Genomic DNA, 22,983 nt, shown 5'->3' on the forward strand with positions numbered 1-22,983 from the left:
TCAGATTTCGGTGACCTAAGGACTCGTCTCTTCTTGAGAGCAGGCCTCGTGGAGGATACTCTGGAGGCCGACCTCTCTGAGCGCGAGCGCCGCCGCGTCAGGTGACTCACTGATGACGATGAGACGCTCACCACAGAGGCACTAGACACCGTCCAGGGCCTCGACTTCGACTTTTCACCCCTAGATGTCGATCTATTTGACGTCTTTCTTCTCAACGTCGACCTTCCTGACGTTGAGGAACTCCATGGCGTCGATTGTCCTCACCTCAATGGCGATCTTTCTCTCCTCGACGTCGATCTTCGCGTCGACGTTGATGGCGAACGGCGGTGTCGCCTCGACGGCGAGCGCCTGCCTCTTTGGGAATCATCACGACGTCGATGATGTGTCGACGCCGGTGAACTCCTCGACGTCCACCTCGTCCGAGGTCTCGACGTCCTACCCCTCGACGCTTTGCCCCAGAGCCCGGGGAGCATTTGCTGTTTTGCACCTTATTCGGCTCCTGTGTTGGGAGATGCGAAGACGAATTCTGGGTGGTTTGCCCTACATATATTTTGTCGCACTGGCAAAAGATGGCATAAACTACATTACATGTATTACAATTTGTAAATGTTTTAAGTTCATTTCTGATGTCATTGAAAACAAATTCTTAACACTCAACAGAAAATTTGCACACCACACAATTACCGCACCTAGAGTGGCCTTTCAGCGGTGTTAGGGACCACAGGTCATTCAGTGTCGGGTTGTTGTTCTTTTTTTATTGGTAGGGCAGCTCAGACTAATTGGTCCTTGATGTTCTTGCCTTTTTTGAAAGCAAACATGGGCATATGTAGGTCCAGTATTACCTGCCGTGTATATGTATAAATTGAGCGTTTTCTCACAAGGTTCCCCCTGTAGGTCCTCCTAACTCCTATTCTGTTGTATTTTCCTCCCTCCTTTCATAGGCAATTAAGGCTACCCTTAGGCATATATTATGTCCTGATGATGATCCGCATGACCCAGAAAGCGGATCGAAACGCCGTTGACACCCTTCAAACACCTTATACTTACTAAGATGTGTACTAGATATGTAAAGGTGTTTTGGTTTATTGTTGTTGTACTTTGACATTGTCAAAACTAGAAGTGCAACTAACCCTGAGCTTTTGCCTAAAAATCCCTCTGTTTTGTTTCCTTTTGTGTGTATGTCATTGTGTGATCAGTGGGGTACAGGCTTGTGCCCTGTCTTGTGTATTATTAAAACATTTTCTTGCTATTGATTTAAAAGTAAATATCAGACCTCTGTCCGGCTGGATAGGTCTAAACCAATGTAGTCACGATTCTGTCTATATTTTATTCTTCTCCAACCTCTCTACTCCAAAGGACCACTGTTGTCTAAAAGTAAAGTCAGCTGTTTAGCACACACGAGAAACTAACTAAGTTACATTGTTCTCTGAATATGTGCATCATTTCCTGGTATGTACATATGACATGTGAGAAGCATATCTGATAGGTCATCTTCTACGTAAAATAATTCCGGTTTGGATATGTCATTTGGTTTGCTTTTGTTAGTTCTGCTTGGTGTTCTTATCTTATGACGATTCTCCTTTAATACTGATGGAGCATTTCTCAGGAGCACACTCTTTTAGTCAACCAAAAAGGCCAGAAGATGACGACTCGACATTCATTTATATATGTAAATGCTGCTGCAATAGACAGGGACAAATGGACTGTAACCCGAGTTGACTGTGAAGTCAGAGAACAGAATAAGCCGACCCCTGCAAGAGGTGGCATGCTCCAACCTCGGATGTTTTTCAAGGATAATACTGATCTTAAACAATCTGCAGCTAATATTTCTGAATGGCTCACTAAAGCAAGCGACATATAGGCCCCACTGAAAAAGCTGAAGACCCTGCGCCAATCTGACGCTCACAAGTGGTTCTCTCCAGACCTTAGGGCCTTTGTAGCTGCCCGTTCTGCCTACATGAAGGCCATTTTTCTAGCAAAATCAGAATTTTTCTCTAATGCAATTGAAATGTCCAATAATAAATCAAAGGACATTTTTTCCATCGTCGATAAGCTTTTGAATCCTGCAAGAACTCAGCCCAAACTTATAGCTACACAAGAATTTTGTAATACCCTCAACAAGTACTTCCTGGATAAAATTACACTTATTAAGTCTAGTATCCCAGTTACCTCTCCTGCCCCCCCCTGATTTCACTTACATTCCCAGCAAACCTTTCTTTGATCACTTCCCCCTTTTGGACGCTCCGTCCTTGCTTGCTCTCACGGCTAGAATCAAGTCGGGCTCCCCACGAGATTGCTGCCCCCCTCATGTCTTAAAAAATGTAATTACTGCCTCTCCTTCTCCCATACTGGGTCTTCTTAACTCCTCTCTGATTCAAGGTGTGGTACCTAACTCATTTAAGGAGGAAGTGGTGATGCCCCTGCAAAATAAATCAGGCATGGAATTCACTATTCTATCGAACTACAGGCCAATCTCTCTGCTGCCATATCTGGCCAAAGTATTTGGAAGCCCATGTAACATCTCATCTTTCCAGCTTTATCGAACAGTTCGACATCTTGGACTCTGCACAAGCCGGATTTCGTCCAGCTCATTCAACTGAAGCGGTCATTACAGCAGTCCTGGACTCCTTACGCCAGAATGCAGACTTGGGCACTCCCCAGGCCCTGGTCTTGCTCGATCTGTCGGCTGCGTTTGACACGGTCGACCATGACATCTTTCTCGACTGTGTCAGACTAGCCGGCATCTGCGGCTCTGCGCACAACTGGATTAGGTCCTCTCTTTGTGACCGTTCGCAAGCAGTCGGCCTGCCGCCTTTCTCATCCTCTAAACTTACACCACCTGTGGGGTCCCCCAGGGCACTTCTTTATCACCCATCTTGTTTAACATTTATATGCTTCCCTTGTTTCACTCCCTAAAAACTTTTAAAGTCACTACTTTTAATTACGCAGACGATCTGCAACTCACTTTTACTATCGATGACTCCCCAGAATCTGTCCATCAATTTCAGTCCACCATGCTCTTTATATGCCAGTGGATTGACAGCAACCAATTGAAACTGATTCCCGAGAAGACAGAACTGGTTCTTTTTTGGTAAAAGTAAGCTCCTCTGGGGACCACATTATTGGCCTCCCAATCTGGGCCTTCCCCCTAACCCATCCAGCTCTGTCAAAAGCCTAGGGGTACTTATTGATGAAGAATTTTCACTAAAACCTCAAGTCAACTCAGTGGTATCATCGTGTTTCTTCCAGCTCCGGAAAATAAAGAAGATCAGCTGGATGCTCACCCAGCCCGCTTTGACCCAGGTTGTGATGGCCTTGGTGCTGTCACACCTAGACTACGCCAACGCCATCTACCTGGGCCTTCCGGCTGCCCTCAGTAAACGCCTTCAGATGGCTCAAAATCAGGCAGCCAGACTCATTTATCGTCTCCCGCGCTGGCGATCTGCAAGACCGTTGTTGAAGCAACTCCATTGGCTTCCTATTACACAGCGCACACTCTTTAAAGCTGCTTGCATGACGTTTAAGTCCCTTCACGCACGCAGCCCCAAATTCATTCAAGAACTTTTGCCCAAGTATACTCCTCCGCGCAACCTGCGTTCTGCATCACAAATCCTCTTGACCGTCCCTCGTTATAAATTCCAACGTAAGGGAGGACACAGGTTTGCAACGCTTGTCACTAAACTGTGGAACTCCCTCACCTTAGAAATCCGCTCCTGTGTCACTCTCCTTCAGTTTAGGCGACTTCTCAAGACATGGTTATTTGTCCATGCATTGGCTTAGTCCTCCTTCAGCCTTTGAGTGGTAGTTTCCCAGAGTATATCGGTTAGCGCCATGAAACCCTTGGGTGAACGTGCGCTGTATAAATTCTTGATAAGATAAGATAAGATATCTTAGATTTACACTCTTTACAACCTGTTCCGCAGAATCTCTTGCATTATGCATGAGGTTCAAGAATTTGGGGGCATGTTATCAAGAACGGAGTTAAGATTATCGCCGCTTTAGAGGCAGGAAACTGCCGCTAAAGCGGCGATAATGGGCTTGTTCATATGCCGTAGAGAATTCCAATAGAAGCTCATGTTCACACCAGAACATGGGCTTCTATTGGAATTCACAAGGGCATATTAACAAGCCCATTATCGCCGCTTTAGCGGCAGTTTCCCGCCGCTAAAGCGCTGATAATTTTAAAGCTGTTTCTTCATAATATGCCCCATGGACTCCAGCAAGTGTAGTAGTTGAAGCCGGTGCAGGCATTACGTGAAGTGTGACACTGCTGTGCCTGTATGGGTAGTTTGGTGCCGTGTTGTCTGAACTGGGGTGGCGGTCCAGGCAAGACATGGCTTGGCAGTTCGGGCTGGACTGTTCCCATGAGGCACAGGGTCAGACGGATTTACATATAGCCATGTCTGAACTGGGGTGGCGGTCCAGGGAAGACATGGCTTGGCAGTTCGGGCTGGACTGTTCCCATGAGGTACAGGGTCAGACTGATGTGCATATAGCCATGTCTGAACTGGGGTGGCAGAGTGGGCTAAAGAACGGTGATGGATTAAACCCAGATCTTTTGACTGGGTGTGAGTGTTTGATTGATTCAGATGCTCCGTCCATCACCACCCCTTTTTGTACCGGTGTTGCTGGGAGCAGCATTGGTGCAAGAGAACCTTCTGGATGGATGGTTAGGTCTGTGATGGGAGGCTTAACTGTAGGATTTGTGATTGATAATTTGTTAAAAGTAACAATTGGCATGTGAATTGTTTTTCCCTCTTTTGCTCTTGGTAAATGTGTGATACAATAAAATAAATGGTGGACCCCAAAAGTGAATGCTGATGACCCCCGCCGGCAACCACCAGCTCAATTTAAGCACTGCAAATGTTTATCTTACATAAACACTTGTAAAACAAAAAGAGAACCCTCTTTTATTCCAACTGAGCATAACTTCCATTCTTTGATATTGAAAGCAATTTTTGGGTGATGCACAATTTGCGAAGATTAAATGTGTCCCTTTTTACGTGCTTATGTTCAGCTAATGTAGGCCAATCATTATTTGATTGATGCTTTGAATAGTGCGGCACAGACACGTGGGCCTGATTTCTATTTTGGCGGACAAGATACTCAGTCACAAACATGACGGATATGCTGTTCATCTTATTACAAGTGCCATAGGATATAATGCACATATAAACCAGGCCCTTGGATCCTCATAATGATTGGCCAGAAATGTATTTTACACAGTTGTTTTTCTTAGAAGAGATTGTATGGGAAACTCCAGGTGAAGGCATGCAGGAACTGTCCTGGAAATATTATTCCCACATGTTATTAACAAAAGCATGTAATCCCTAATGATTACCCACCACAGGAATCACCATGCCTTGGTAACGATAATTCCAGACCAGCATAATAACGTAGACTTGATGGGCCAGTCATCATTAAAGCCTTAGCCTTTGCTGACTCTATTCATTTAATGAAGTGTTTCTGTATAGATCTGATATAATAGTTTTACAAGAGACCTTTCAAACAAAGCCCCATGTAATGCCTAATATCGAGTTTATTATTAACTTTATTTAATTTATCATCCATCCCCAAAAACAAAAAAAAACAAAAGTATCATTTGTACTGTTTAGTTGCTGACAGTAAAAATGCTGGTTTTGAAGATGGTGCATGCTGGCAATTATGAATTATAACCTCTTGGCTTCAATCCGTGCTCTTCTCGCTTGTGTGAAGTTGATTGAAAAAGCCAAAGGGATGTGATTAATAAAAAGGGGGATTCAATGGAGTAACCCACATCAATCATAGAGTAGTACATGCTAAAATTCGAGCCATTCATGCCTGGGGATGGCAGAAAAAGTACAGCTCTGAGAAAATCGACACAAGAAAATAAACTAGCATAAGCGAAGAAGCCACTGACATTCAAGAAAGGAGAGATATGATGCCGAAAACTTTAGACTAGAGCAACATGAAGAACATTGTGGTTCTGGGCTCATCCCGCAGTTTAATTCACTATTCATATCTCATAGTAGAGGACAAGTACCCCTCTCCTACATGTTCTCTGAGCTTCCTGATGATGATGGCCCTACTTTTGATTTACAACCAGAAAGAACTGTCCTTGCAAAATCTGCTGGATCTCATAAACTGACCCAGAAGACGCCTTGGCCACATGGCTGGTCCCAGGAACTCATTAAAAAGATATACACGTTGTACATAAATTCTGAGACTGGATTGCAGAGCAGTCTTGGCCTTTGCCATTGTACTAGACTATGAAGGGAAGCCTTGTTGGTGTCAATTTATTAGAAAGGGACGGGTTGAGCCAGCCAAATATAGACTATTATTATCAGTGCTTAGTCCTTGCACAACAGTAGAATTAAAACCTCTTGCTGAACTGGGTCAATGTGTTTGTTTTATTGCCAACGTTGCAACCAGGCTTTAGAGAGACTCATTCAACTACACACATATGGAGTGGGCCAATCAGAGCACCCAACCAGGGTTAGCCTTCTTTATTGTTTTGTTATTATGTGGACTTCAGATTCACATTTGACTTGGTCAGTAGGTAAATATTGTGGGGCAAACTGAAGAATCTTAAAATTCAACTCGAGGAATCTTAAAATTCATCCCAGGGTACTAGCTGCAATTCAGACTTTGTATACCATCATTTTGATCTCCCACAGTGAAAAATTGACTATGGAAATGTTGTTTAAAATTGGATGAATTGAGATCTATGGCGATCGGCCTTCTGATCAGGAAAATAGAGTCAGACTTGTTAAAGAATAAAATTCATAACTTGATAAATGTAATGTATTCGACATAAATAACCAAATTCCTCTTATTTTTAAAGGAGTTACTGAATATTTCTAAATGTGTTAAATATAAAGTTTTATATTTCAAGTGATTTAATGGATAGCAATTATGTGAGAATAATAGTATGTTTTAGTTAACCAAAATCATGTATTGGGTCTTAAAGGGTTTCTCCTTTCCCTTTTAGACACTGAAACATGTATTCTTATTTCGGAATTGTAAAACTGTGTACATGGATAACAGTAGGTTTAAATCCGCTTTGCATCGTTTATCAGTTTTTCATTCCTATTCAGACAAGGCCAAAAATGGGATTCATTATTAAAGGTATATATTTATGTCTACAGATAGATACATCATTTTTGGCGGTCATCGAGATTCCTGGGTCTTTGGAGGTATTGATCCAGGAAATGGAGCAGCTGTTCTACATGAGGTTGTACGAAGTTTTGGCAGTCTTGTAAAAGAAGGTATGGTAGTTCTACTTTTTAAACAAAGAAATCATTAATTGCTCCACCCACTACATTTCTAAACATGTTTACGATTAGGCTACATTTTCAAAGATGGGCTTGAGGATAAGGCAAAAAAACATGCATCAGAGGATTGCCAAAGCTCTGCCTGCTTACTACCATGCCCATAATGCACTAGTAAAGTGCATTAACACTGTGACATAATAGATCCAAATTCACATGTTGTGTGTGAAAGATATGTTCCAATACCAATTTTATTTGCCAGATCTATTTCTTACATTATTCACGAGAAATTAATACATCGTACATGTTAAAGTGGCACCGTCATGTTGGTGGTGTTTTAATGTATTCATTTTTTGTCTAGTGACAAATGATCTAAACAGGCATTGGCAAAGCCAATAGATTATTTCACAGGTGTAGGTACTTTATTGATTCGTTGTATGTGTGGTTTTGGGGATGAGTAAGTGGATGAGTGTGAACATTCCAATTGTTTAATAAATGGAAGAGTGTATATGTGAGTGCACGGATGGATGGCTGAATGAAAGTGCATTGATGGGTGGGTGAATGTATCTTTGACTAAGTGGGTGATAGTGCATGGGTAATTAATGGATGAATAGATGCATTCAAGAAAAAATGGTTATGTAAGTGAGTGGATGGATGAATGGGTGTGTGTATGAATCGATGCTGACAGATGAATGCAACAAGAATACATGAAACTTGCAAGTTAAGGCCTCAAACTGCAGTAGCAATAAAATTATAAGTATGCTAAGAATAACCGTCATTGTGGTTGTTCAAGCATTACACAGGAGTGGGCACCATTGTGCTATGAATATCCACGACATGTTCTCAGGTTATCTGAAAAACTACAGGCCAGACTTCTTTTGTGGAGCCACAAAACACGGGCTACCGAACCCCGACCATGTAAGTTGAGATTGCTTCCCACTGGGGTAATGGAGTGCATTTACTATGGCTCCGTAAACCTGAAATGAAATGAAATGAATGAAACTTATATAGCGCACGACTTACCCTGGGGCATCTCAGCGCTTGCTTAGGGAACCCGTCCTGGTATTCCCCTGTGAGATAACCCTGGCAGGGTATCCACAAGGTGAAAGCCAGGCATCCCACCGCGAGGGGCCGTTGTGGAGATTAAGCAAGCTATTGCCCAGAGTCGCAGAGTGTGAACCCGTGAGTCGAGAAGGCACCGGAGCGAGAATTAACGTGTCCGTGGAATTTTGAGCCCAACACCCGCCGAGGCGGGGAATTGAACCCTGGTCCCGGGCCGAACTCAAGCTCCAGGTCTGCCGCCTCTAACCCCTGAGCCACACTTCTCCTGGCCATGTACACCGCTTTCCAGACTTCAATCAATCAATCAATCATATCATTTGTAAAGTGCAATACTAACCCGTGAGGGTCTGAAGGCGCTGGGGGGGGGAATGCTGCTACTGCTCGAAAAGCCAGGTCTTGAGGAGTTTTCTGAAGGTCAGCAGGTCTTGGGTCTGCCGTAGGTGAATGGGGAGGGTGTTCCAGGTCTTAGCGGCGAGGTGGGAGAACGATCTGCTGCCGGAGGTCGCTCTTCGGAAGCGGGGGACTTTGGCGAGGGTGTGGTCGGTGGAGCGGAGCTGGCAGGTGGGGGTGTAGAAGCTGAGTCATCTGTTGAGGTACGTTGGTCCGGTGTTGTGGAGTGCCCTATGTGCGTGGGTGAGGAGCTTTAAGGTTATCCTCTTGTTGACCGGGAGCCAGTGCAGGTTTCTCAGGTGGGGTGTGATGTGGCTGCGGCGAGGGATGTCGAGGATCAGGCGTGCAGAGGCGTTGTGGATGCATTGCAGCCGTCTCAAGATGGTGTTCATGATCTTGATGGTGTCGTCGTCGTTGATGTTGGCCCAGGATAGCAGGTGGTTGGTGCGGATGGTGGTCGTGGGGCGGAGGTTTCAGTGGTTGTCGGGGCGGTCGTGGCATTGAAGCGGTCGTGGATGTCTGAGATTTTGCGGTGGAAGATGGTGGCCAGCGAGTCGCACAGGTCTTGCGAGGCTGAGACGTCGTTGGTGTTGGAGCTGGGGTTGGAGAGATCCTTCACAATGTTGTAGAGCTCTTTGCTGTTGTGCGCGTTGTTGTCTAGGATGTCTTTGAAGGAGGCCCTTTTAGCGGATCTGATGAGGTGATGGTGTCTGCGGGTGGCGTTCTTGTGGGCTACGTTGCTGTCCAGTGTTCGTTCACGGAGCTAGATCTTCTCCAGCTTTCGGCAGGTTTGCTTGGAGGCACGGAGGTCTTCAGTGAACCAGCTGGCTTTCTTGTTGGTGTGACTAATGGAGGGTTTCTTGATCGGGCGAGGGTTTTGGCGCAGTCGTTGATCCACTGTCGGAGGTTGCGGGCGGCGGTGTCGGGGTCGGTGGGGCTGGCAGGTGGGCTCTGGGCGAGGGTGGTGGTTAGCTGGTCTGGTGACTTTGCTCCAGCAGGGCAAGGCATCTGTTGGGTGCGGTGGTGCGTGGTGGGTTTCTTGAAGGTGAAGTGGAGGCAGAGATGGTCGGTCCAGTGGAGTTCAGTGGTGTGGTTGAAGAAGACGTGGGGGCTTGCGGAGAAGATGGGGTCAAGCGTGTGACCGGCGGAGTGGGTGGGTGTTGTGACAAGTTGTCTGAGTCCGAGGTTGGCTAGGTTTTCGATCAGGGTGGTAGAGATGGTGTTGTTGTTGTTCTCGAGTTGGAAGTTCAGGTCCCCGAGGAGAATGTAGTCCATGGAGGCGAGGGCGTGTGTGCTGACGAAGTCGGCGATGGAGTCGCTGAACTGTGGTAGGGGTCCCGGGGGTCTGTAGACGAGGGTTCATCTGAGGGTGGTGTTGGGGTCGGTGTGGATCTGGAAGTGCAGGTGTTCGGCGGTGCTGAGGGTGTCGTCAGTGTTGGTCAAAACTCTGAGAGTGTTCCTGTGGACGATGGCGATTCCTCCTCCTGCTCCGTTGGTGCGGTCCCTGCGGGGGATCTTGCAGCCTTCCGGGACGGCTATGGCTGTGTCGGGTGCCGAGGTCTCCGTCAGGAAGGCGACGTCTGGGGAGGTTGAGTCGAGTAGGTCCCAGAGTTCAACGGCATGTTTGCGGGCGGAGCGGGTGTTGAGAAGGATCCATCTGAGGTGGTTGAGTTCTTTCCTGGTCGGCAGCATGGTGGGGCGGATGCTTGTGAAGCTGCAGTTCCGGCAGGTGAAAGCTCCGTGGGTGCGCTTCAGGGCGGCCAGGAAGCAGGTGTGTAATCGTCCAGTGTTGAGTGTGTGGAGGGTTTTGGCATCGTAGCAGTGTCGGGCGTTGTGGTGTTCGCGGGGTCCAGGTGTCCTGGCACTGGGTGCGGTCCAGGCGCAGCCTCCATATGAGGTGATGTGGGAGGGCGGAGCAGCTGGGAGGTGGGAGCGGGCGGCAAATGGGATTGCAGGGGGGCGGGGCCGCAGCTGTGGGAAAAACTGACGTGGCCCGCGGGAGAACTGGGCACAGGAAGGAAAAACACTTATCTCACAGGCTAGCGAGGATGAGAAGTCACATGCTTCTCATGTATAAGTGTGGGGGCACAAGTTCAGAACTTAACACTCAATCAACATACATAATCATTTGAGTCCAGCCCCGTGCTTGTTTCTTGCTTTGTTTTTTTCAGAAACCAAATGCACTTTTTAATCTCCTAATTTTACTTGATACTATACATTTCAATCCAGCATACAGGGCAGGAATCCTGGTCCCAACTTTCATGTGGTGCTACACCCTTATCCACATCCATTCTACCTGCCACCCACATCACATTAGACAAACTTTTCCCGCAACAATTATGGCCGATACATAAATAAGGGTCAGGTGTGGATGGACCACTAGTCAAATGTGCAATAATTTCACTTGTTTGATCACCTTTTTACCCACAGCTGTGTAGCATATAGAAATTCAGTTCATAGTCCCTCGTGGTCAGCTAGTATGAAATCATTGGTTTTACATCACAGCAGGCAGAGAGTTGTGGTGTTCAGGTGTAGTCCCTCATAGGCCATAGAGGGAGCTAGGCCTGGTCCTTGTCCATCCCTTATGCTGCCGCCTGGAGGGATCTGATGCCTCTTGTAGGTCTGGGTGCTTCTGTGCGTTCCAACTTAGCAGATGAGGCTCACTCTGGCTAAGCAGTCAAAGGCAGCTCTGGCTGGGCGTATGCCGGCACCACAGTTGTTGCAGGGCAACTGGCCATGGCGAACCCCATAATGAGTCAGCATGAACCTCACTACAGTTGTAGCCCTGATAGGGCTGCTGTGAACCTCGTGGCACTTGTAGCTCCTGCCTGGGCAGCTGCCATCCTCACAATAGCTGTAAGGCCGATTGGGCCTCAATGATTCTCCTTCTAGCAGTTGAAGCTCTAGGGCCACTGCCGTACTCATAGCAGATAAGATCAAGCAAGGCTTGGGTCCGTGACTCCCTGGGCTGGACCACCCATATATTGGAAAAACTAATAAGGTGTTGAGGGAGATTATTCAATTTGAATCTCAATAAACCTTTGCAGTGTAGTTCCTATATTCCCAATAGGCTCTGCACATTGGAATAACATAAACGGTAGTTTAGACGTAGGACTGAGGTCATCTAGGTCTCTACTGAATATGTTAGACTTAATTAGGTTTGCCAGCTAGCTCAGAGATCACTAGAAACGTTCTTGAGTGAACAGGAAGGAGTTAACTTTCCTGAATATACAAGAAGGGATTAGTTTCTGACAACCGCATAAACGTGACAACTTTGCTCCCTCTAGAATAAGGAGTATATCTCCAGAGTCGTGTGAAAACAATAGACAGCTATTTCACTCAGTCAATCGTGCATGCTTAGATTCACCAGGAGTGCAGAGAAATAGAGAGACAGGCGTTTTCAATAAAAGTGGTAATTTATTGAGCAGTCTTCTTTCTCATGCAAGAGAAATTAATTGCCACAATTGTAGTACTTATCATGAAGTAAAGTGCGTACAGTAAAAGGAGTATTATGAATAAAAAACTGAAGGCCGAATTCAAAGTTCAGGGAACGCTGTGTGCTCGCTATTTCAAAAGGTATTCCTGTTGTTAGGAGAGAACATCAGTTGAGATAGGCTGGTAAAAAAAAAAATTGTCTACAACAGTAGGTGAAAGTTGGACCAGGTTTGAAAAAGCTGAAATAGTGCATATGTGAGAATCATTGCCATCATCGATTTCTACATCAGCAATGCTCACAGAAGGTTGTAGCTGTGTGGTGCCGCTTTCATCTCGTACTTCACCGCCACCTAATCGTAATGGTGAAGTCTCAACGAATGCCGTCATCAGAATAGGTAGCCGCTGGGGACAACACGTTGCATGAGCCGTTACGGAACCAAAGTATCGATATCCATAGGTACTGCTGATGGTAGTGTAAGACAGACGTCCAACACGCATTCTTCTCCGCATAGCAGACATCGAAGAACAGGTAAGATGCAATCTTGCCAGATTGGTCTGAATGAAAGAAACCAGGTAGTATTCAGATCTCTTAGCCGGGCCAATCTGAGGACTTTAGTGATCCGTTCTCGGTATCGCATTGCTAGGATCGTGTCTCCCATTGTTGCCTGGGTTTTGTCTGTGGCTTGGTTTGCCATATCGGAACAGAAGGAACAAAAATAAAATTCCTGCTACGAGTCCCAAAAGAAGAGGCAGGCCGCCAAATACAGAATGCACAAAATTCGGGAAGATACCAAGAACTGCTTCTAAGGGTGTTATCTGTCCCGAAAAAATTGTCTTAAATACATGTGCGATGCCACTTGTATCAGACATGTTTAAGATTTGACTTAACATTTCTACGAAATGCACGGGTCAATTTTTCGTTAATAGGGTATGTATCTCTGCCGCTGTCCTTGCAACTTGCAGATCATACGTCTCTTTGGACGAGGTTAAAGGCACAGTTGTCTGTAAAAGAATAGACTTCATTCTGCTTAAAGTATCAATTCGTATAGAAGAGATATTCAAAGAAGGCCATATTGCCACCTCCATGTCTGGATTGCTGTTTGGATACAATACTTGCATACAACAAGTGACCATGGAAGTAATGCTCACGAGATAGGCTTTTCCTGGCACCATGCCACAACAGCTGCGGTCATTTATTACAACGTAGCTGCCATTGGAAAGCTGTCTGAAAAAAGGCTCTATTTGTGTAGCAGGGGTGCCGTGCTGGTGACATGAAAGGTTGTTTGATGAACCTTCGCAGGCTCCATGCAAGTTAATACCTTGACACAGAAGTGTCCCGCTTAGTGAATTTTTACAGTTGTTACCACTAAGAAATACCTCTTTCTTGCCCCCACTCCAACATCTATGTGTATAAGGCAAATTCCAGGTTGACTTGATGTATCCTTTACCCAACCTTTCATACAGGCCTGCTGGTATATACTTTTGGCAGTATTGAAACTGAAAAGTTGTTATTGGGATTGAAATGGTGCCATGTATTATCCATTCAATGACCGGTCGTTCTGACATTGTCAATGGCAATTTTTCAAGTTTTTCAATGCTCAGTATCGTATAGTCTGCCGCTCTTTGTGCCAAAGAGATTTGTCTATCAGTAAGGTTAAAGATAGAGAATAATGACGTTATGTTGATTAGACACCATGGCACGTTGTCTGAACGTAGGTTTTGTAACGTCCAGCCTAGCTGTACAATAGAGCATAATTGGGACTGGCCATGTTGTAACATTAGCATATCCTGTTCTATTATATCAATAGCAGATGATACAATGCTGTCCAGTGAATAAATTCTGGAGGACAGAGTCGTTAACCCATTGTACACTACAGAAAGTGATTTTTCCAAATGAATACGATCAATTTCTCGTATTTTTCTGCAGTTTCAATTTGTGTTATTTTCCAAGCTTCATTGTAAGCTGAGTATATACCGGCGTATATGAAACGTTTTTGACGCTGTTTGCGAGGTCCCAGTAAGATATCTCGCAAGTCAGCACCTTCTTTAAGTAAAGTCAAGTGTTGCTTAATTTCGGGTAGTGTGGATTTCTGTAGCCAATCTAGGCATAGTTTTCCTACACTGTATGTTGTTATAATCCCTGGATGTTGTCTCTGGGAATATCTTGGGTCTGGCCTATTCTGTTTGAACCCATGTATTTTGTTAAGGAATCTATCTTGACAGTTATTAGTGTCTGTGGGCCAGATCAACCATTTGTTCCAATCAGGAATAGTTCTGTTTTGTTGTAAAATATAAGACACGTCTAACCCCTCATATGTAGTGTTGTTTCTATCAGGCATAGGCTTTGGTATAGATGGGTTGTTTAAATATTTTATCTTGGCTAGGCCAAGACAGGTTGTTTGCTGAATGGTGTCATTCAGGAAAATTATTTGTTCTGGGATCATGCAAGCTCTAAATAATGATTCTAGACCTTGTACCTGCCATTATTTTGTACCCCAGACAGTTTTTGTCTCAATGTTGTTTTTCCAAAATTCAAAACCAAATGTAGACATTTTTTCATAAAAATTTTCAGAATAAATCAATTTAGTATTTGTCAACATGTTTTTCACTCCTGTCTTATTCATGATTTTAAAATAAAACGTTTCTGGATCAGTGATATTAAACCCTGAGAAGTATGGGAATTTTTCATAAAATGTTTTTGAACTGCCTTTTGGCGGAGTTGGACAATGTTCCCACTGATTAGAACTGAAAACATTTCTAGGATTATCAGATTTATGCAAATAATGATGCCCAAAGTGATTGAAGCAATACATTTCTTCATAATTCAATGAACCCTGTAAATATTCATGTTCTGTAAATTTTGCTGACATTTCTAAACCTGACATCATATTATTATTATTTTCAAAGTCCCAATCATCAGAGAAAGTACTAGGTGATAAAAAGTCACTTAAAGAAATCTTGAATTTATGTGATATTTCAAGAGCTCAACCGGGCCATAGATTTAATAGTCAGTATTGTCCCAAGCTACACCACCAGGTATAGGAATGGCTGTGATGTTAACTGATGATAGTTCTCTTTTTTCGATGTGAGAAGATCTATGTGGTTGTAACACCAAGTTGATGTTCTGACTTGCTGTGTCCATTGTACTGTATTTTCCATCAATAAATCTACCCAAACTTAAAACCAAGATGAGCCATAGCAGGAGGAAATGTACACCTAAAACAATCCATAGTTCAATCCAAGGTGAAACCAGATATGTTTCTCCAAGTTGATGAAAGAGTTCTGTAATTTTTTCTTTGAAAGTTTTTGTTGCTGGCTTGTCTCCATGTTCACTTGGATCATCAGAAAAGTCATCGAAATTGATGAAGTAGCCAGATGTAGTTCTGTCAATTGCTGGAATTGCTTCCGGATTTCCTTTAGTCACATTAGTATAGTCCAAGGCTACATCGTTGTAGACAGGTGTTTCTTGACGAACTGTTGCAATTTGAGTTTTAAGAGGCACAAGTTCCATGGCTTTGTTGCATAGTCCTTTTTTATTCACTGCAGGTTTATCAAAAGTGATTAGTCTTTCAGTTTGAACCTCTTGGATTGTAGCAAGGTTTGGTCTTCTGCTACTTCTTGGGAGTCCACTGGGCCTACTACTTATTATTGGCCACATGATTGTGGTTTTACCAGGTCGATTGATACAAGTCGGTTCTCCTTTTTACCAGCAAGGGTAGTACTACTGATCTTGTTCCGCTGACAGCTAAGACAGGTACTGCTTTTCTTTAAGAAGGCCCACATTCCTTCTTCACCGCGATCTTTTCTCTGACTAGATCCCCAATCTTTGGAATCCAGACAGGTCTTGCTGGGACAGGTGGTTTTTCTTCAGTGGTCGTTGGCTTTAGTTTTTCGTTACTTAGACTTCTTCTTGTTTCTTTTAAGTCCTGTAAAACAGCCAAACGATCTTTGATATCAAAGGTTTTTTGTTTCACCACTGAAGTGTGACAATCCAGGTCCTGGATGATCATTCTAGTACCAAACAAAAGTTCGTATGGACTGATACCTCCTAGAGAATTTCTTGGCAGGTTATTAAGACTACGTTGGACACTTATTAAATGTTTGACCCACCCATCACCCGAACCTAATACCCTCGCCGTTATAGATTGCTTTATGTCACGTTTTTTTCTCTCCACTACCGCATTTCCCTCGGGATGGAATGGACTAGAGTACCGCAATGCAATGCCCATGCTGGCCATGGCCTCCTTGTAAGCCCGAGAGTTAAACGCAGGACCCTGGTCAGAATGTAGCATGCCAATTGCGTATGTGCCGATAAAGACTCGCAAATCTTTTATAACAGTTCTGGCTTCAGCCGAGCGCTGGGGCCTCATCTAAATGAATCTCGTCTTAATAATTATGGGGTCGCATTCTTCCGTCTGGATGTCTGCGTATAGATAGCCTGATGCTGTCTAATAGAGGTGTCTGGGCAGGTGTCTGGTCCGGTCCACAACTGCGATCTCTGTTGCAGTCCTGACAATCCATTGCAAAGTTATAAACTTGCACGCTCATTCCCGGCCACCAGTATTCTGATTGTAATTCTATTAGAGATTTCAAGATCTCTTGGTGCCTCAGACCCATTCCCATGTGTGCTTCTTGAATCAAGTAAGCCTTCCGTTTTCTGTTTGGAATTACTCTATCCCCCACTCCAGGGATTTGAGCAAAAGGAACGGAGTTTGCATCAATTATGTATGTATTTCCGAGTGGATAATTTAGAGGTAACGCCTCATAGTTGCCTTTCAATGAGGCTTTTACTGCTAGCAGCGTTTCACCGTCTATTTGTTTTTTCATACGCTTTTTTGTAGCTATGGAAGCCGATTGAATAGCTGCCGCCCTGGCTCTGTTAGCCAATGAATTCCCTGCAACATGAACGCCATCACATTGAAGACTCTGCGTATGTATCACGTGAGTCTTTCGTAGTTCTTTCTGCAAAAGAACTACTTGTTCCCATAGTTTTTTATGTTTTATTGTGGCACCGGTCTCATCTTTGTAACCGTTTTTAATCCAGGTCTGCATGGAATTAATGTAAGATTTGATGCAGTAATGCGAATCGCACACTAATAGTGTGGGGAATTCGCGATCGGTATTTTCAAGCACCATCTTTAAAGTTAGTAGTTCAGCTCGCTGAGCTGCACATTTTCTGATTGATTCAGTTTTAGTGAGCATCGGTCTGAATTTACCTAAGCGCCAGCGACCTTTAACAATCGCGCACGCTGCGTTGTAAATTTGTTTTTCCACAACGTAGTGTTGTGCAAATCTGTCCGTGTAGATTACACAGGTGTACCGTTCGAGAGGCAGAATTTCGATTGACAGAGGACATTAATTTTCGTATTCCAGATCATCTAGTTTTTTCATTTTGGGACCAAATGCGTGTATCACGTCAGTTGTATCAAGAGAATTAACCCATTGTATCCATTTTGGATCTAATGCCATAGCATTTGTAATGCTAGGTCTTGTTACTGCTTCAAGGGTTTAAACAGATATCCTCTTCCCATGAGCTAGGGGTTTTTCTTTTGCTACAGCCGTTTGAACCGCAGACAGAATTATTTCAGTAGAACTGAATTTCATTTCAGCTTGTGTGTACAAGTGTGATTTGTAGGCTATTGGTACCGTTTCTCCCTCATTAGAGGTCAGGTATGTGAATCCGCATCTTCCTGGGATGACTCGGATTACAAGGTTGCGTTAGTTTGCGCATGTTTGCAGTTTTGTTTTAGTTAACGTCTGTTTGTAATGATCGTTAAATTTCTGTGTGTTTCTGAGTCCAATTAATTGGTTTGAAATCAGGTTTCATTAATTCGTAGAGAGGTTTAACCCTCTCTGCATAATTTAGAATGTATGTTCTTCCGAAATTCAGGAAACCTAGAATCGATTGCAAGTTCTTCAGCGTTTTTGGAGTTTGCAGTACTGCACACTTCTCTAATAAGTTGTCTGCTAGGCTTTTGCCTTCACTTGATAATTCATATCCTAAAAATAGGACAGTTAAGAGGGCAATTCGTGACTTTTTAAAGTTGAATTTGTACCCTTCAGATGCGAACCCAAGTATGATGGTGTTCACTCTTTTCAAGTGTGTCTCCAGGTCATCGTCTGTAAGATAGATATCATCGACATAAGATAATGCCTCATCATCATACATTTGTAGTAACTCTGTTACCCTGGCTGAAAATAATCCGGGGCTATTCTTGAATCCCTGTGGGAGACGACAAAATTGCTTTTGGGCTCCCATGCTGGAGAAAGCGGTCAAATACCTGCTTTCTGGTGCTATGTTTTGACAGAAGAATCCATTTGAAATATCTAATGTCGTTTTATATTTTTTGCGCACAATGTTATTCATTAGTGCTGCTTTGTGTGAGTTTTGTACTGCAAAGATTTTACAGCAGGAGTTTAGATGTCTGAAGTACAAAACTAGACAATATGAATCGTCTGGCTTGGAGACAGGAAACAAAGGATTGTTCATTTGTGAGGTGCATGTTTCAATCACCCCCTGATATTCAAGTTGATCTAAGATCTCTATGACTTGTTTTTTAGCTTCTGCTTAACAGGATACTGCCTCTGAGCAGTAGGTTGATTTTTTAACTGGATTTTATGGTGAGGAGAATACTCATCAACATCTATATGGAACACCTTCAAGCTCCATCCAGTGGCACAGCTTATTTCAAATGCATATGCAGCCAATTTTTCACTTCTTCACACTTTTCATAGTTTCACGTTCATTTCTGTTCATCATTTTTACACATTCATCACTCTTTACTTCCACATGCCAGGAAACGGCATTTTTCCAAGTTTCTTATGTAAATGCAGGGCCATCCGAACCTCTTAGCAAAAACACGTGCTGAAGCCAAAATCCGTGAAAAGCAGTTTTATTGTAACCCAATGCATTTCAGGCCTCTCAGGGCCTTTCTTCAGGGGTGACTGCAAGTACAAAATACATAAATTAACTCTCTCTCCGTCACTAATCAACAACGGTACTATATACATTAATATTGTTCCAGCTATTAACTAAATTCATTACGTTTTCAGAAGGCTATATGTATAATCTGTGCGCAAGTTCTTCTTCGCATCCAAATGCTTAATAGGTTATGTCGTCATAAGTTTACCTCCCAAAAGGCTTTTAAAATCGTCTTATGGAAAACTGTGTAACCAGCCCTCCCACCAGAGTTTTAAACTTCACATTTTTACCCACTTCTTAAACACGCAAGCGTTTCTGCTAGCTTACCTGCTCTCTATGCAAACAAACTTCCTCCCACCTCGAGCAAGGTCATTTCATGCTGTCTATCTGCCACTTCGTTTTAAACATGACTAGCGCTCCTCCCTCCATAATCCGCCCACTTCAATCAACATCATTAGCACCTGTGAAATGCTTGACCTTCCTCGTGCACTCTCAATTACTCTAATTCCCATAATGCATCAATTATATCTACATGTTAACATAACTGGAATCTAACTAAATACCATGCAAATCATTTTTTCCTGCACAGATATTAAACAAGACCGCTTTTTGTGACGCTTTTTATGCTCTTTTACCATACACATGAAATACTTGGCAGTCATATTTAAACTTAAATAAAACACACTCCAGGATTAAAGATATTCCGCCTGGCATGGGAATGATGTCGAGCCTTTTGCCAAATGTCAATTAAGTTCTCCTTGCTGTCCGGGTGCTTACCCCCAAGGGCTGAAAATTGTGAACAACATGATTTAGGGGTGGGGTAGCACACCGTAGTTTATACTCAATGTTAAACCAGTTCTCTTTGTCCGAATCGCGTGCACACCGGTGACGTGCTCAGCCCGTGTTGCACGTAATTTGCTAAACAACATCTATATGGAACACCTTCAAGCTCCATCCAGTGGCACAGCTTATTTCAAATGCATATGCAGCCAATTTTTCACTTCTTCACACTTTTCATAGTTTCACGTTCATTTCTGTTCATCATTTTTACACATTCATCACTCTTTACTTCCACATGCCAGGAAACGGCATTTTTCCAAGTTTCTTATGTAAATGCAGGGCCATCCGAACCTCTTAGCAAAAACACGTGCTGAAGCCAAAATCCGTGAAAAGCAGTTTTATTGTAACCCAATGCATTTCAGGCCTCTCAGGGCCTTTCTTCAGGGGTGACTGCAAGTACAAAATACATAAATTAACTCTCTCTCCGTCACTAATCAACAACGGTACTATATACATTAATATTGTTCCAGCTATTAACTAAATTCATTACGTTTTCAGAAGGCTATATGTATAATCTGTGCGCAAGTTCTTCTTCGCATCCAAATGCTTAATAGGTTATGTCGTCATTAGTTTACCTCCCAAAAGGCTTTTAAAATCGTCTTATGGAAACCTGTGTAACCAGCCCTCCCACCAGAGTTTTAAACTTCACATTTTTACCCACTTCTTAAACACGCAAGCGTTTCTGCTAGCTTACCTGCTCTCTATGCAAACAAACTTCCTCCCACCTCGAGCAAGGTCATTTCATGCTGTCTATCTGCCACTTTGTTTTAAGAGAGTTTTTAGAGAGCAGGTAAGCTAGCAGAAACGCTTGCGTGTTTAAGAAGTGGGTAAAAATGTGAAGTTTAAAACTCTGGTGGGAGGGCTGGTTACACAGGTTTCCATAAGACGATTTTAAAAGCCTTTTGGGAGGTAAACTAATATAAGAAACTTGGAAAAATGCCGTTTCCTGGCATGTGGAAGTAAAGAGTGATGAATGTGTAAAAATGATGAACAGAAATGAACGTGAAACTATGAAAAGTGTGAAGAAGTGAAAAATTGGCTGCATATGCATTTGAAATAAGCTGTGCCACTGGATGGAGCTTGAAGGTGTTCCATATAGATGTTGTTTAGCAAATTACGTGCAACACGGGCTGAGCACGTCACCGGTGTGCACGCGATTCGGACAAAGAGAACTGGTTTAATATTGAGTATAAACTACGGTGTGCTACCCCACCCCTAAATCATGTTGAGGAGAATACTCATCCCATCCTACATGATTTTTATATAATGCAGGGGCTTGGGCCACTGCCCATTTTCTAGCAAATGTGTATTTTTTATGAATTGGAACGTGATTTGAGAAGGCAGGCATAACCATTTCTTCGCCATGTGGGCACTCCCTGACAAACTCTGGTGGCCAGTCTTTCTCAGCTAACAGGATATCATAGCCTTTAGATAAGTTATCCCAAAAGAGACCTCTTATTTTCCTAGTTTTGTCCCCCTCTATACGTAATGTTATTTTGTATAATTTATGGGGTATGCTAGCTCTGGTGTCTGCAGTTTCTACTTGAATGTATTCATTCGTGTCCACTGTCTCCATAAGATTCATCAAGATCTTGCGAGCTAAGGTCACTTCTGCTGCGCTGTCTAGCATTGTCTGGGCCCACTCTCCGTTTTTCAGTTGTGTCCTCGGGATCCTCGGCATGTTTTATTTTAATGCTTGCTACCTTCTTTCTGGGAAATTTTTATTGTTTACTTTGATGAGCAGGTTCCTTGTCTTTGGACTTGACGTGCTCTTCTTTGTGTTCTGACCGTCCTCTTCTTTCCGATTTCTGTGAGGAATTCTGAAAAGATCGAGAGGGACGTGTATCAATATCTTGATATCTGTCAGGTTTTCTCAAATTGTCCCTATTTCTAAGGTGGTATCTTTTTTCAGAGGGCTCCCTTTGGGGAGACTTGCCTCCTCTTTCTGGAGATCTATCTCTTCGTTGAGGAGACCATCCTCTGGACTGAAACTGTTTTTCTCTGGGAGTGGTTTGTTTATTACCCTCCCACTTCTTCTTTTGAGAATTGAGATTATTTTTAATGAAAGTCTTTTCAGGATTTTCAGTTAGTTGGGGTTTTAGTGGTTTCCCACCCAAACTATCTCTACCTAGTTCTTCATTGGATTTTTCAATTATTCTGGCAAGTTCAAAAGGTTGGTCTGCTATGTCTGTTTCTTTTATTTTTTGGCGGTAGGTTGTACCGTCAATTGTCAATTGAACTAATTGTCTATATGCATTTGTTAATTCCTTTATTTGAACTAAAAGTTCTCGGTCTGACATTTTTTCGATGTCGGGATGTGGTGTATAGCTAGCTAGAACCGGCCATGTGGCTCCTGGTCTACCTAGTGGACCAAGCCTGGTAATGTGATTTTGATGTATTAGGGTGCCTTTAAACCAGAGCTCGTGCTCTTGGTATGCTAATGGAATTTCAACGTCCTCGAATGGGGCGTATTCCTCTGGAGATTCCTCTATTTTGTAGTAGTGGAACTCGCGTGTCACACCATGTGCTGCTGGAAAATGTATCCAGGAATAGAATACCTCTGTCTGCCGAAATTCATGGGCCTCTACCACAAATATGACTGTACCACCTCGTGGTGATATTCCATTCTCTATAAGTTTTATAGTTAAGGATTTCCTTACATTTACCGGGATGAGTAGTGCATCCGGGTCTGTTTGTTGGAGACTTGTGTCTTCCGCTAAAAGTTGAGCTGCTAGTCTAGCGCTCTCCCTTTCTTCGTCACTTTCCGTCATGTTTGCTGACAAAAAGTTTGCAGATCAAGTTTCAAGGAAACAAAGATTAGGTGCACAATATTTTGGAACACTGTATCCTTCAACGTTGACTAAACCAAAAACTAATACATAGGATTCTCATCCTACTAAGTTCTGGCGGATACTAACCTTTTACCCACTCCAGACGTCTATTGGAGTTATTATGGGAAAAGGAGTCTGTGTGAAAAGCACGACTGAGTTACTCTAGTATCTAGTGTTAGATTATCGCCTTACCAAACGTTGGGCGCCATGTAGTGTAGTTCCTATGTTCCCAATAGGCTCTGCGCATAACATA

General features: G+C 43.4%; 1 protein-coding gene across 1 annotated transcript in view; it reads left to right on the forward strand.

Annotated features, from left to right (window-relative positions):
- Nucleotides 1-22,983, forward strand: part of LOC147696878 (N-acetylated-alpha-linked acidic dipeptidase 2-like) — a 476,544-nt gene that overhangs the window by 284,767 nt on the left and 168,794 nt on the right. The window contains exon 11 of the mRNA XM_086933986.1: nt 7,128-7,247. Coding sequence (XP_086790112.1) covers nt 7,128-7,247 — 120 coding nt within the window. The remainder of the gene's footprint in view (nt 1-7,127; nt 7,248-22,983) is intronic.

Source organism: Lissotriton vulgaris, chromosome 8 (assembly GCF_964263255.1).
Source record: "Lissotriton vulgaris chromosome 8, aLisVul1.2, whole genome shotgun sequence".
NCBI classification, from domain to species: Eukaryota; Metazoa; Chordata; class Amphibia; order Caudata; family Salamandridae; genus Lissotriton; species Lissotriton vulgaris.